General features: G+C 56.0%; 1 protein-coding gene and 1 non-coding gene across 2 annotated transcripts; one reads left to right on the top strand and one right to left on the bottom strand.

The window, feature by feature from the left end:
- Positions 1–576: 576 nt before the first annotated feature.
- Mafa (MAF bZIP transcription factor A) lies at positions 577–2,977 on the top strand. Its single transcript, XM_032916939.1, has one exon. The coding sequence runs from the start codon at positions 577–579 to the stop codon at positions 1,666–1,668; it is 1,092 nt and encodes a 363-aa protein (XP_032772830.1). The 3' UTR covers positions 1,669–2,977.
- An 8,823-nt stretch (positions 2,978–11,800) lies between these two features.
- Positions 11,801–11,907, bottom strand: LOC116890361. The gene has a single exon (XR_004386579.1). It is a non-coding gene; the product is annotated as a U6 spliceosomal RNA (small nuclear RNA).
- Between the last annotated feature and the right edge of the window lie 3,302 nt (positions 11,908–15,209).

Raw genomic sequence — 15,209 nt, 5'->3', positions numbered from 1 at the left:
CTTCCCCACCCCTTCCCACAGCTGTTTCCCGCAGGAGATTGACAGCTGGGCTCCGGGTTGCCATGGGGATAGGCAAATGAAGGCGGCAGGTCTGGGGCTCCGATTGGCCCGGGGGCGTCGGCCCCCACCTGGGGAGGCGGGCCCAGAAGCGCGTCTCTATAAAGGCTTGTGCCGCTCTGCGCTGGGCCGAGGGAGGCGGGGCCGGCCGGCAGCGCGGGTGGGGCGCGGGGCGGGGCCGGGCGGGAGAGCCCGGAGCGCGGCAGAGCCCGGGGCGCGGCCTCTGCACCCTCCAGGCCAGGACAGCGGAGGAGCAGGAGGAGGAGAGCAAGATCGGGGCCCTGCGCCCGCCCGCAGCGGGCCGGGGGGCCGCCCGAGAGGCCTGGCCCGCGGCGTCCCCTGAGCGCAGCGCAGAGTTGACAGCACGAAACTTTTGCTGCGCCCTTCGGCGGCGCGACCAGAGCCTGCACCCACCGCGGCCCGGGGGAGCTAGGGGAGAGAAGCCCGCGGCCCCCCACGCCCCCCGCCGCCCGTCGGGCGCGGCCTGGCGCGGCAGCGGCGGGGCTGGGGCCCCGGGCGATGGCCGCGGAGCTGGCGATGGGCGCAGAGCTGCCCAGCAGCCCACTGGCCATCGAGTACGTCAACGACTTCGACCTGATGAAGTTCGAGGTGAAGAAGGAGCCGCCCGAGGCCGAGCGCTTCTGCCACCGCCTGCCACCCGGCTCGCTATCCTCGACGCCCCTCAGCACGCCCTGCTCCTCGGTGCCCTCTTCGCCCAGCTTCTGCGCACCCAGCCCCGGCACCGGCAGCGGCGCGGGCGGCGGGGGCAGCGCGGCTCAGGCCGGGGGCGCCCCGGGGCCGCCGAGTGGAGGCCCCGGCACTGTCGGGGGCGCCTCAGGAAAAGCGGTGCTGGAGGATCTGTACTGGATGAGCGGGTACCAGCACCACCTGAACCCCGAGGCGCTCAACCTGACGCCGGAGGACGCGGTGGAGGCGCTCATCAGCAGCGGCCACCACGGCGCGCACCACGGCGCGCATCACCCGGCGGCTGCTGCGGCCTATGAGGCCTTCCGGGGCCAGAGCTTCGCGGGCGGCGGCGGCGGCGGCGGCGGCGCGGACGACATGGGTGCCGGCCACCACCACGGCGCACACCACACTGCACACCACCACCACTCTGCCCACCATCACCATCACCACCACCACCACCACGGAGGCTCTGGCCACCACGGCGGAGGCGCGGGTCACGGTGGAGGCGGCGCGGGCCACCACGTGCGCTTGGAGGAGCGCTTCTCCGACGACCAGCTGGTGTCCATGTCAGTGCGGGAGCTGAACCGGCAGCTCCGGGGCTTCAGCAAGGAGGAGGTCATCCGACTGAAACAGAAGCGGCGCACGCTCAAGAACCGCGGCTACGCGCAGTCGTGCCGCTTCAAGCGGGTGCAGCAGCGGCACATTCTGGAGAGCGAGAAGTGCCAGCTCCAGAGCCAGGTGGAGCAGCTGAAGCTGGAGGTGGGGCGTTTGGCCAAGGAGCGGGACCTGTACAAGGAGAAATACGAGAAGTTGGCGGGCCGGGGCGGCCCGGGGGGCGCGGGCGGGGCCGGCTTCCCTCGGGAGCCCTCACCAGCGCAGGCTGGTCCCGGGGCCGCCAAAGGCGCACCCGACTTCTTTCTGTGAGCGCCGGACCCTGGGCCTCGTCGCCGCCGGGGACAAGTTTGCGCAGGCTGCCCCGGCCTCGGTTCGGACTCTGAGGCCCGGGACGCGCGCTCCGGCGGTGCAGTCGCAACAGCCCGGGTCCTCCGGTCCGCCCTGCGCGCCCCGCCGTGAAGCCCCAGCTCCAGGTACCTACCGCGGTGCGCCTCTCCCACCGGGGCCCGGTCCGAGCGTCTTCAGGGTCGCCGTCTAGACTTTGCCGGGGTCCCACGGCGCCCCGAGAACGGTGAATACTTAAGGGAAGCCCGAGCCAGATCTGACTTCCTTGGCAGCGTCCACTTGTACAGACGTGGAGCGCAGTTCTGCGTCCCAACCTCAGCCCAGCCGCAGCGGGGCCGCGCCGCCACCAGCTCCCGGTAGCCTCCGCCGGCCCGGCGCTCCTCTGTCGTCTTTCCTTCTGCCTCCGTTTTCTTGCCCTGTTTTTACTCCTCCTCCTCCTTTTTAAAGCGGTCATATTTTCGCAACATTAATATTTATTTTGCTTGGTAATTAGAAAACCCGGAGGAACTCCCTGGTCCCCGTGCGCCCTCGGAGGTCGGCGAGTGCCCGCATGTGCCCTCCTCGCTCATTCGCTCTGAGGGGTCCGGCCCTGCCTGCCTTCCAACCCGCTTGTCCCCACCCTGTTCGCTGCTCCCTGTAGAGGAAGCCGAGGAACTTACCTGCGTGTTGGTCCCACTGTCCTGCTATACTCGACTGGGGGAGGGGGGTGGGGGGTGGCCGTGCTCAGCCGGGTTGGGGCTGGCCCGGACTCCCGCGCTGCTATTTCTCTATGCACCAGATCGTATTTATGACTCCTGGGGAAATATATCTTATTTTAACCTTCCAGAGAAGCGAAAGAATTTAAAAAGTAATGCACAGTTCTAGAAGAAAAATTTTTTTAAAGAGGAGGCTTAGGCCTGAACCTCCTGGCATGGGCGGGTGGAAAGGTGTTTTTATTTAATTTAAATTGTGTTTCGTTTGTGGAATCTTTTTTAAAGCTTGGTCGCCTTTTTGGACTAGCCGGAAGAGAGGCCCGGTGGAGGGTGTTCTAAGATGGGCGCGTCTGCACCGGCTGAGCTCTGGCTTGATCCCGGGTGCTCTGAGGCTCCTTCGTCCTTTGCTGCTCCCAGGTGGCTCCTGCTGAGCCTTCTGAACAGGACGCTAGACAAATCGTTGGGGAAAAAATTTTGTGTTGTTGGTTTTTGTTGTGTTTTTTTTTCCATTTGTTACAAAACTGAGGAAAGGAAAAAATTTTAAAAAAAATAAATCTGTTTAGATCCAAAAGTCACTGGAACCTGACTGTTGTGTCTGTGACTTTCATTTTTGTACACGTTTCTCTTGGAATAGAAAAATACGAAAGTCTCTGGATTGGGTTTTACGGGAGCTGGCATGTCCAGATAGGCAAAAGCAGGGAGGAATTGACTAAGAGGCAAATGTGTCTGTCAGCAACCAAGACGGCATTCTGTGGCTGGCCGGCTAGGAGCTCCCATCGAAGCAGGTCAGGACAGAGGCTCCAGGCGGCCTTGGTGGTGACTCCAAGTACATTGCAGTTGTGTCCTGATGGTCTGAGCAGTCCCAGCCATTCTTGCTAGCTGTTCCTTCCCGAGGGGCGGCCCAGCTTCAATTCTCCAAAGGATGGAGATTGGGTAGTTAAGAGAGCTCTGAAAAACCTCACCCTGCTCTCTGGGCAGCTGCAAACTTTGAAATGACAGTTCCCTCCCTCCATCAGAGCAGAATGTAAAGTTCTGAATTTGGCAAGTTTGGAGCCAGCCAGGCTCCTGCCTCGATCTCAGTTCTCAGTCGGAAGTTGGAAGGTCCACATCAGTTGCTCAAGCAACTGCAGCTTTTTGTGGGCAGAAAATGTTGGAGAGGGAAGGAACCTGGGGGCTGAGCTATAAGAACTAATTCAGAGCAAAGAGAGACCTGCAGGTTCCAGCCAGCCTTGCTGCGGAAGTTCACAAAGATTGTCTCCCTGAGAAGGGATCTAAGTTGAGGGCAACTTGGCTGCTAGGGCCCAAAGACAGGTCCTGTTTAAGAACAGAAGAGTCATTACATAGACCCACAGAGCTGTTACAGAACCATTCTCTCTTAGAGGACACCCAGAGACAGGTCCAGCACGAGTGACCTCCACTGGATTTCTTTTGGGGAAAGATTGCAATAGCTGTTTCCACCCTACCTGCTCAACACACTGGACCATTGGCCTCTCAGCGTCCAGTACTCCAAGGCTTCCTCTGTCCCATTTGAGCATCTGGGACTCTGCTGTAGCGCTGCTGGGTGTGGTACTCAGGGGCCACAGGATGCTGTTGTGGGCTTAGGGTTGCCCCATGATCCTGCCTCATTTGTGAGGGACTAGATCTGAGTTCACCTACCTTCTCTACCTCTCTCTCTTTACCCTGCTTTTTATCTAGGACTAATGAGGCATACAAAGGAATATGGAGTTCAGACATGGTTTTTTCTAGAAGTTTTTTGAGGAGTTCTGAAACCTGGGGCAAAAACCCCACGTGTGGGAAGTTTCCTTTGGCTTTCCCTTGTCCTGCACAGGGAAGGAAGTCCTGGCCTGTGACAAGAACATGGGTTCTCACACAAGCCCTCCCGCTGCCACCTTTCTTTTTCATTTTCTAAGACAGGGTTTCTCTGTGTAGCCTTGGCTGTCCTGGAACTCATTTTGTAGACCAGGCTGTCCTGAAATAGAGACCCACCTGCCTTTGCCTCCCAAGTGCTGGGGTTAAGGGAAGGAGCCACCGTACCAAGCTTAGGGCTTCCATTTTCTCTGGAAATCTCAGTGTGTTTTTGAGGAACTTGCTGAGGATGGAAGGGTTTCAGACGTCCTATTTCCTAGCTTGGAGGTTGGGGTGGGCTGTCAGGGACATCAGGGAGCCTTATAGCTCTATTTAAGATGGGCTTGAGAGTCCTGCAGGTGCCCTGTGTGTGTGTGTGTGTGTGTGTGTGTGTGTGTGTGTGTGTGTACGTGCACACATGCATACACACTCGTGCATGCTTGTGCCTGTGTGTGTGCTTGCCCATTCAGTGTTGGTGTGTCAGGGCAATAGCTGTACCAGGACCTATCTGGACCGCTTGGGCTAGAGGACAATGTGGTTACGGGACTTAGGCAAAGGTGACCATAGTGTAGGCAATGGGATTAGCCTTCATTAACTTTGTTCACTGTTCATCCAGAGTCTCGCCTGTGCTGTAGATGCTCTAAGACGCAGTCATGAGCCTGGTTCTCTTGAGCCTCAGAGCAGATCAGGCCCCTAGTCCTCTCCCATCAGCCCTTCTAGTCTGAGGACAAGGCGTGGGTTGGGGTGGGGAGATAGCTCACTGACAAGGCTACCTGAGGACAAGATCTGCTCAGCCTATACTCACACCCTGCACCTAAGCAACACCCCCCCACCCTACATCCTTCCACCTGCCTCCTCTGGACCAACGGGGACTAAAATGACTGACAGCAAGCCTAGCATGAGAGCACAGCAGTGACCTAGAGGAAGGTTTGGGGCTGCCTAGCCTTTTCCTGTGGTCTGCAAAGATCTCACAACACAGCGTGGACCCCAGGAGACTAACCTCACAGAAAAGTCTGCAAACCTGGATCCAGCAGACTTACTGTGCTTCAGGTAGCTCTATCCTGACCCTGGATCCTGGCCTTATGGCTAATTCTGGGCCCCCCATTTACAAGCTCCAGAGCTGCCACTTGGGGACTCCCCTCGTCTCATCTCTGCTGCAGCTGGGCACTGCTCTATCCTCCTCCACTCCTGCCTCTGCATACTGAAGCCCTGAAGCCCGCCCCCTGTCTCTTACCTATAGATGGCTCTAAGGCTGGGGCAAGACAAGACCCAAGTGTCCCCAGCACCCCACAAAGAGGGCACACCACGACATGACGCTGTGTACATACATGGACATTGCCCCAGCACACATGGATATGTATGTGCATGCAGAGAGCCACACATGTGGGTGCAGAAAATGTGCATACAGACACCTCCCATCCCAGCACATGCAGGAGGCTGACTCCAAGCAAGGGCCTAGGTCCTTGAGTACACATCAGCAGATGAGGCCCACAAGCCTCACACAGAAGCCAAGGGGGAAGAGCAGGGGTTTCATGTGTGATGGTCCCCTGGTGCCTGGCCCTGGGCATGTAGTTGCTGCTTGGATGGGGCAAGTGCAAGGAAGAAGCTGGCCCAGGCCTCAAGGTAGGGATTTCTTTCAGCCATGAAAGCCATGGTGAAGGGACACCAGTCCTGCAGGATCACAGCTCTCTTGCTCATCCCCCTCCAGCCCTGTCCTCAGATCTCAGCTGCCCAGTCAGCAGTTCCAGAGGCCATGGAGTCAGGCTAGAAGCCAGGGGAGCCCTGTTAGGTGGAGGGACTGCGTCTTTGCCACCTGCTCTCCCAGATTCAAGCCCAGCCCAGGCCAAGGTAAGATGGTGGGGCATACTATGACCCACCATCACAATCATGCCCCTGCCTCCTGCCAGGTATGTCCTGGAATAAGTGAGAGGGCCTGGAGAGCATTGATCGAGCATCTACAGTGTGATGCAGGCTCTTAGAAGGTGGACCATTCTGGACATGACAGAGCCAACCCAGAGGTCTCCTTCTTTGAGAGGCAGATGTGCAGGATGGAGTGATGGGGGGAGGGGAATATACAGAGAGTCAGAACTAGGATGGGTGGCCAGGGAAGAACTTCCCATGCAGAGGGAACTGGGGTGCAGCAAAAACTGGCAGATGTATAGATTAATGGGCAGTCTCGGAGGAATAGATGAAGATGAGCCCCACTTTCATTGTGTGACACCCCAGTGTGTGTATGAACCCAGAAATGCTTCAGGTCCAGAAGCCAGAGGAGGAACGGGGGACAGACACTGTGTCAGTGACCGTGGGAAAGAAGCGCTGGCTTTCTGAGCAGAAGTGGGTATACCCCAGGTCTCAGGGTGTCCTGTGGTAGGGGCCAGTGGCTACTCTAGGAGCCCCAGGTATCCTCTAGGGCTCACTGAGGGGTGTTGGAAACCAGAAATGCATCCCGGCCATCACTAGCTGGTGAGACCCGACCTGAGGCTGGGGTGCAGGGAAGAGGGGGCAAGGCAGATCAGGGTCCCCCCCCCCGAAAGATATGAGGTGTCAGGGGTCAAAGAGCTGTGGGAAGGTAAGACCCTTGGTCGACATGAGCAGAAAGGAAGGAGACAAGTGTCTGCACTCTCTGGCCCAGTGCACTACCGTCCTGCCCAGGTGCAGGCACACCCGGGAGCCTACAGCCGCTCACCAGTCCTGTAGCACAGCAGAGGCAGAGTAATTTGCGACTGGCGGGCTCAGCGCCTGCCTAATTCACAGCGACACTGCTCAGCTGCTGAGGGCTTGAGCTGTCACAGCCAATTAGCCTGGAGCTGGGGAGATACGTGCTGGGGTGGGTTGTGGGGAACCTGAAACCATAGCCAAGGCTGGAGACCCGATCCTTGATGCGAGCATTAAGTCACTAACTTTAATACCCCTTCGCTCAGCCTGGCTCCTCCAGTGCAGCCACCTCTGTGCTGACTGCTGTGACTCCAGTGCTCTTGTCCACTGACACCGAGGTCTGATGTCAAGAAGACAATTAGAATCAGCTCTAGCCTGGGGTGACTCCTCCCCATCACCTCTGAAGGAGCTGAGGGACTCAACGCTGTCACCCTCTGTCCTGTGTCCCTCAAGGTTGTCCAGTGATCAGGTGCAAGTCACCAGAGACCTGACCTACCTCCCCAGCGCCACCCAATAGCAGCCTTGTCCTGGTTCACAAGGACAGCCAGCTCTTTTACTTCAAACCTGTCCTCCGAGATGAGCTGTAGACTAGAGGACTCTGAGTGTGCCAGACAAGCAGATCTGCTTGGACACTGGAGTGGTCTGGGGGATGGCGGGCACTGACTATACTGATGGGGCTGCTGAGGTAGACTCCATGCCACCTGACTGGTGTGCTGCTGAGGTAGCTCCAAGGCACCCCTTAGGGGCCCCTTTGGTGGTACAGCTGCCCCAGGCTACACCCCAGATTTTTCTGATTCTCTGGCAAGACCTCTTTAACCCAAGATAGGCTGGCTATACCCAGGTGGAGGCCGTCACCAAGTTCCTTAAAGCAAGACCATCATTGCTGCAGTCTGAGCAGTGAGGAGCTGTTGTTCTCTTTGCCTTGCCCACCCACTGCCCTGCCTGTTGTCCTGGTCTTGCCTGACTGGCATTTCCTACTCCTCTGCTACAGTTGGAGCAGGGGTAGAGTGGAGGAGGCTATGCTTTGCCAAGGCCGGATGTGACTTTGGCAGATGTGTTGAGAGAGGTCGCGTGCTGACACACGCATACCTTGTGTAGGTCGGTGTGTGAGAGCAGACTGGGCTACCCCAGGACCTGGAACCCGGCAGTATCCATAGGATGTTATGTCAGAGTGGCGGGGAGGTGCTGCAGCCAACAGGGGGCAGTGCGAGGGGATGGCTCGGTTCAGAGGACAGGATGGACGATGCAGAGGTGAGGCAAAAAGAGTGAGGAGGAGTGTGGAGGGTGGGAGAGAGAAAGAAGGATTGGGGGAGACGTGGGGGAGGAAGAAAAAGAAGGGGGTCGACTGGGGTGGGGGAAGAGGATGGAGAAGGAAGGGAAGGAGGGTTAGAAGATGGAGAAAGGGAGAGAGGAGGTAAAAAAGGAAGGAAAAGAGGGACAAGGGAGAGCCCAGAGAAGAGCAAGCAAGGGATCTGAGAGAGAAGAGGGATGAAAGGCTAGGAGGGAGAAGACAGAGGAAAGGTGGCTGGGAGGGCGGAGGAGGGGGGAGGGGCAGGGAAGAACAGAGCCAGAGGGAAGAAAGGGGAGCCTGACCGGGGAAGGAGGATTCAGCTCAGGTGACTCACTGGGCATCCGCAGGGCACCTGCTTCTGCGCGGTCAGTTTTAGGAAGGCAGCCAGAGCTGCAAGAAAAAGGGCTGCAGGCTTAGCACCCACAGCAACTTCTAGCCATCCACTGGGTAGTTCCAGTCATCGTAAGCCCTCTATGGTGGAAGTCACTATAGCTGAATCCACTTCTCTCTGTGTCCTTGGGGACTGAATGGGCCAAGGAGGCGATGGTCTCGGCAGGAGAGGGCATACAACCTTCACCTACTGGACTTCCCACTTCCAGCCCTGCCACATCCCATCCGCGATGACACTGAGCTGTCCCCACTCACTCTTTTACAGGGGGCCAAAGTAAGATCCTGCAGAAGGTCTCTTCACAGTCCGTAGGCACTCTGAAAAGCTTTGACAAAGGGGGACACAAAACTGCTGTGCCAGGATGGCCCCCCATCCATGGCGAGAGATTTATCGGCCATGTTTATGGGGTACTTGGAGAGCTTGGAGCATAGCTTCTCCTGAGGGTAGCCTGACTTCTGGCCTGTCAGTAGGGACGGCACTTAGCTGAGCTCTGTCCACACAATAAGCATCTTCCTGCCCTCTTCAGGAGCTGCTATGTCCAATATGAGCCTGTCCCCTGTGGGTCCTCTCCAGCAGGCAAAGCCCAGTCCTGACCGGTCTGGGAGTAGTGTTCTGGAGACAGTCTATCTACCCTAACCTCTTAGGGGTTTTTGGTTGGTGGGAGATAATTGGTTTGAAGACACTCTGGAGCCCTGCACTTGGGATCAGACGGAAGTCAAAATCCAAGGAGGCCTGATCTTTAGAACCCAGAGAGAGTTACTCTACAGGAATTCACAAGAAAAGCCTTGAGTTATTCACAGACCCCACTATCTGGCATATTTTCAACATCAAACCCATACCCACACATTAAACAACCTTTGAAATGCATCACATGGTGGCAAGCAAGCAAACATTGCTTATTCTTACCTAGAAAGGCATTTGGAGAAAAGACCGTTCTTAGAATCATTTGCGGCCCACAGGCTGAGTCCCAGGGTAGAGAGCCATGCAGGAAGGCTTCGGGGTCCTTCTGCTTAGAGCTCCAATTCTTTTTGGTTCTTTTTTTTTTTTTTTTTTTTTTTTTTGATCTGGGGACCGAACCCAGGGCCTTGCGCTTCCAAGGTAAGCGCTCTACCACTGAGCTAAATCCCCAGCCCCGAGCTCCAATTCTTGAAGACAAGGAGAAAGGGGCTTTCTCCCTAGCCACATTGGATTTGGGTAAGCCTATCTGTATGGAGGAGGCTCACCCACTCATCCACTCCTGCAAAGCCAGTAGGCCTTGGCACCATCCGTCACCGGGCGCCTTTGAAGACCCTGACACTCATGTTTTTACTGCAGGGGCAGCAAGTTGGGCCTCCAGGGTCATCCCTACACGTTAAAGACACTCCCACTTTTGTCTGTCTATCATTCATCTTGTAATCCTGCTGGTGAGTCCATTTCCCCGTTAACCTTTCTCTGGCTCTGTGACTGCGTATCTCCCTTCCCTTTTTGCTAACTCAACCACTTCTAGATTCTTCGACTTTGGGGAGGTGTCTGTGACCTCATTCAGCCTCAAGCCTTTTATAAGAGTGCTGCTGACCTCTGGGGTCGCACAGGAGGGGCTGAGCATCCTTCCCTTTCTCAGGGCCTGGGTCTCAGGGCCCGTGCTGTCATTGTGTTTGTTCAGACCCCATTTCTCTGACTATTTGGTCTTCTCCCTGTAAGGGACATTTTTACTTTCTTATTCATTACTCTTTAAATTATGTACATACACGTATGTCTGTGTGTGGGGTATGTGCACATACATGCAGGTGTCCTGCAGACCCTCTGAGGTTGGAGTTCCTGACGGTCGTGAGCCACCTGACAGTTCCTAACACGGGTTCTGGAAACCAAACTCAGATCCTCTCAAAGACCGGTCTATGCACGCTCCTAACTGCGGAGCCGTTTTCCAGCCCCATGTCGTGGACATTTTATCACCTGCCTGTTCCCTGCTCAGGGTTAGCTGTCCTGAATTAGTTACAAGTAAGACACAGCATTCCTTCCTGGAGGAGGCCAAGTGTTGGGGAGGCAGGGCCTCCCCCACAGGTGCCAGTCCATGGTCTGGCAGCTTCTTGGAAATCACTGTTGCCAGTGGCTGGTCGTTTCTCCGTGGCTGTGGGAATCTTTCAGAGGAGGCTTATCCACCCTTCTTCCCAGGTGAAGGACTCTTGGTGTCCTTGATAAAAGGAAGAGAGACGGTTTGTAATGCCACTAAAGCCCTTGTCAGTGAGGACCTCCTGCCTGTCCTTAGTCTCTGATGGCTGAAACCACAGAGATCCACCAGTTCCCTGTCCCTTCACCCTCCAGCTTACCCGTATTCCCCAGACTACAGCTCTCTCCAGACTCTACCTTTCTGGTGGCATTTGGGAGATGTCAGGGCCTGAGCTCAGGACACTGTCTAGAGGATGTCTAAGTTCTTGAGATTTGCAGGACATGAACACTGTTCCAGGATCTCAGGAGAGGGTTTTGTGAAGGCTGTGGGGTTCCAGATGTGGGAGTTCTGGATGTGGGACTGAGGAACGGGCTGTAGCATCTGCCCATAATAGGCCTGAGGCAAGCCAGCCTTCACCTCACTCTGGTGTTAAGGCTCTGGCTGCTGCCTACTGGCCATCCCCTGTCCCCATTAAGGGACAATAGAGAATAAGCACTTTTCCTTCTTCATTTCCCCTGCTGTCTGCTAATATCATCTTGATGATTATTTCTTTTAATGGGCTATTTGTGGTAATTATGATACACTGGGTGAGTAATTGTATGTGACTCTGAGCACCCACCATGGGCAAGGGAGGTCTATAGGCCTCCACACTCCTGGCCTGCCACCACCCGCAGCCCTGGCCCCTTGGCTCTGCTGAGGTTTCAGCCTCTGCACCTTCTCAACCCCTATGCCCCAAGCTGGGCAGAGCTATAGATCTGGAAAAGCAGCTTCCTCCTGGGGATTTCTCCTTGAAAAGCCAGGAGGGGTACCCTGGCTAGCCTGTTTGCAGGAATGCAGGAATGTGTCCAGTCTACTACGAAAGCACTGACACCTGCCCAGTGCCTGAGCTTGCCTTTGGGGAAGAAGGTCTCCCAGGTGAGAGAGTTCCAGGCACAGCAGGAGTCATGCAAGGTAGACACTGGGAGGACTTTCTTTCCAGGCCTCCCGTATGGAGGGTGATTTTGTACCTTAGCCTCTTACTGGGCTTTGGAGGTTGGTTTCTGCCCTCTCCCAGGCTCCTGCCTCTTTTTTTTTTTTCTTTTTAATATGGAAGCTTCATGAATTTGCCTGTCATCCTTGCACAGGGGCCGTGCTAACCTTCCCTGTATTGTTCCGATTTTAGTATAAGTGCTGCTGAAGCGAGCACCCTGCCTCTTCAGTGAGTGCTGCCACTCTCTTTGCCAGCCTGTGGTGGTCTCTCCAGGTCTGATCACCGACAGGTCACCAATGATTGGCACCTCCCATGTGCCAACATGCCAGCTCAAGCAGACCTCCATGGTGAGCCAGAGTGTCCTGTTGTGAGGTTTTCCAGTGTGTGTGTGTGTGTGTGTGTGTATGTGTGTGTGTGTGTGTGTGTCCTATCTAGCCTCTAACCAGGACCTTGACTCTCAAACATCCTCTAAGAACACTGGGGTCCTACCTTCTCTCTGGACAAGGGGAGGCCTCGACACCCCGAGCCCGTGTTCAAGACACAGACTGCTAGAGTCCCCAGGCATTGATAGGCAGAGCCTGGGAGGGCAGGGTGGGGCAGGTTGGGTTACATAGGCATCATTCTCAGCCTCAGGTGCACAGTCCCCAAAGCCTCTTGCCTCTGCTCTTACATTAGCACCACCACTCGGTCATCACCACCACCACCATCACCACCACCACCACCACCACCACCACCACCACCACCACCACCACCATCACTGTAACTACCACTATCATCATGTCCTTTACTCTCCCCACCACCACCACCATCACCATCACCACTGCATGTCAAGGCCTTGGGTTCAGTCATCAGCCAATCCCCTCTCCCGACTCAAAGAAGAGCAAAGCCGGCCATAAGACGGTACCCACACCTGCTCCTTCCATGGTGTCCTATGCATGATGTAATGACAAGGCAAGGAAGGGGCATGGGACTCAGATTACTATGAGGTAGCAACCCCGACCACAGAAGCAGCCTCCCTATCTACTATCCTGTGGACATGAAGGGCTAACATCTAGTTTTCCTCCAAAAGAAAATATGATTGTGGTGGGGAAGGTGAGATGTACCATGCTACTGTACCCCACAAGGATTCATGTGCTAGAAGCTTGCTCTTCAGCGAAGTTGCATGAAAGATGCCGGGGCCTTCAAGAGGTGGAGTCTAGAGGTGGCCCTCAGATTTTGGAGGGCTTCCCTAGGCAGAAGAGGCTGGTGGGTCATGTAGGGAGTGACTGGGGACACACACACACACAGACACAGTGACACACACACACACAGACACAGTGACAGACACACACAGAGACAGACAAACACAGACAGTCACAAACACAGAAACACACACACATAGACACACACACATAAACAAACACAAACACACACAGATATACAGACAAACATATACACACAGGCAGACAGACAGACAGACACACACAGACATACATACATAGACACACACACACATAGACAAACACAGTCACACAAACAGACACAGAGACAGACAAACCCTGACAGACAGACAGACACACACACACACAGACACAGTGACAGACATACACAGAGACAAACACAGACAGACACAAGCATAGAAACACACACACATAAACAAACACAAACACAGATATACAGACAGACAAACATACACACAGACAGACAGACAGACACACATAGACATACACACACGCATACACACACACACACACAGACACAGAGACAGACAAACCCTGACAGATAGACACACACACACACACACACACACACACACACACACGCACACACACACTGGGTTGAGGAGCTCCTTCCTGTTGCCTGCCCTCCTCCACCAGCCCTGCCAGCCCACGGTCCGTGATGACAGCTCTTCTCATGTGCCTGTTCTGGTCAATAACCCTCAGCTCCCGGAGGAGGCTGATGGCACTGCCCCCTCTGTCATAATTAAGCTCATGATGCCTAATTAATTGAGTGGTCAGGATACTAATTATCGTCTTTATTGAGACTGGAGGAGGGTGAAGGGCAACCTTGGCATTGAACACCCCCTGTCTGGCGGCTTTGCTCTTGAAGTTTCCCCAAAAGCTCCAGTGCCAGCCTCAGCTCCTGCCACCCCTTGGGACCCACTCCCACCCCCAGAGCCCCACCCCCATCCCAGCCCTAGTCTTTTTGCTTCTTCATGGTTCCGGTTCTGGGTCTCAGAACATGTCCTCTCTGGTTCTTTTTTTTTTTTTTTTTTTTTTTTTTTGGCGGAGCTGGGAACCGAACCCAGGCCTTGCGCTTCCTAGGCAAGCGCTCTACCACTGAGCTAAATCCCCAACCCCATCCTCTCTGTTTCTTAAACATCAGGTCCGCTTGTGCCTCTCAGAGCTCCCACAGGTGGCCCCAGTGACCAGCAGCTAAAGTGGCTTTACAACTTGACTGTTCTTTAAGCAGTCTCTCCCTGACTGGCTCCAGGAATGCCTGGAGGGATGGAAGGGCAGGAAAGGCCGATGATTGGGGAGGAGCCAGGGGTTGGAGTTGGCTAAACCCCACCCCTGTTCTCATCCAGCCCACAACCAATGGGTCTACTTCTGCCCATCTTAGTCTCAACTAGGGTCCTGGCAGGTCACACCTCTTCTTTTCTGGGCTCGCATAGGCTGGTCGCATCACTACCTCTCTGAGAATTGACAAGCCTGTTGGGAGTTGCCAGAGAAGCGCAGTGTGATCCTACATAGAACCCTGTAAGGTTGGCAGCTGGGGGAGGGAGGCAGGGAGAGAGTGGGGAGTCCTGGGAAAGTTGGGAGGAATGAGCTTGGAGAATGCCCTCAGCTGGCCTCTGAGGGGAGCATCTTGGGCCTCAGGACACTGTTGGAGGAGCAGCTAAGCAGTGGGGATTAGGGAGTACTCACACCCAGCAGGGGTCAGCTGGGCTGGGGCAGACTGGTGCTAGGACCGGATTTTAGCAGCAGGTGAAGGTCCAATCCCTGGAGATTGGGAGGGCCAAGGCGAAAGGTCTCGTGTTGGAACACGGGGCCCTGGCACTTGCTGTCCCTTGCTCTCCCCCAATCCCCGGCACTGGTCTAACCTCTGCCCAGAGACTGTACCTCGAGAAAGAAGGGGCCCACATCACAGCCTGAGCTCGGGGACTTGGGGCTCTAGGGACAGGATGGGAGCACAGGCTTGGCCCAGTTCATGGCCTGGCGCGGTTCCATCGCCGACAGATGGCAGCATGTGAGGGGGTCCGGGAGCAGCAGAGAGGGGTGTCAGATGGCGCCGCCCGAGGAAGCGCAGCGGCCCTGGGCTCTGCGCATCTGGAGGGGCTGCGTGCCCGCTGCGCCGCGCGGGTGGCACGGGAGGTGACACGATGAACTGCCACCGCCAGTGCCCCGGGCTGTCCCAACCCGGGCAAGTGGGATGAGGTGGGAACCGCGGATCACACAGCTGTCTGCACGCAGCTGTGCGCCTTTGGAAGACAACTCTTGCGCACGCGCTCAGACCTATGCGCGCGCGAGGGGGGTGGG

This window comes from Rattus rattus, chromosome 1, assembly GCF_011064425.1.
Source record: "Rattus rattus isolate New Zealand chromosome 1, Rrattus_CSIRO_v1, whole genome shotgun sequence".
Classification (NCBI taxonomy): Eukaryota; Metazoa; Chordata; class Mammalia; order Rodentia; family Muridae; genus Rattus; species Rattus rattus.
Note: the sequence above shows the minus strand (reverse complement) of the source record. Positions and strands in the feature narration are given on the sequence as shown.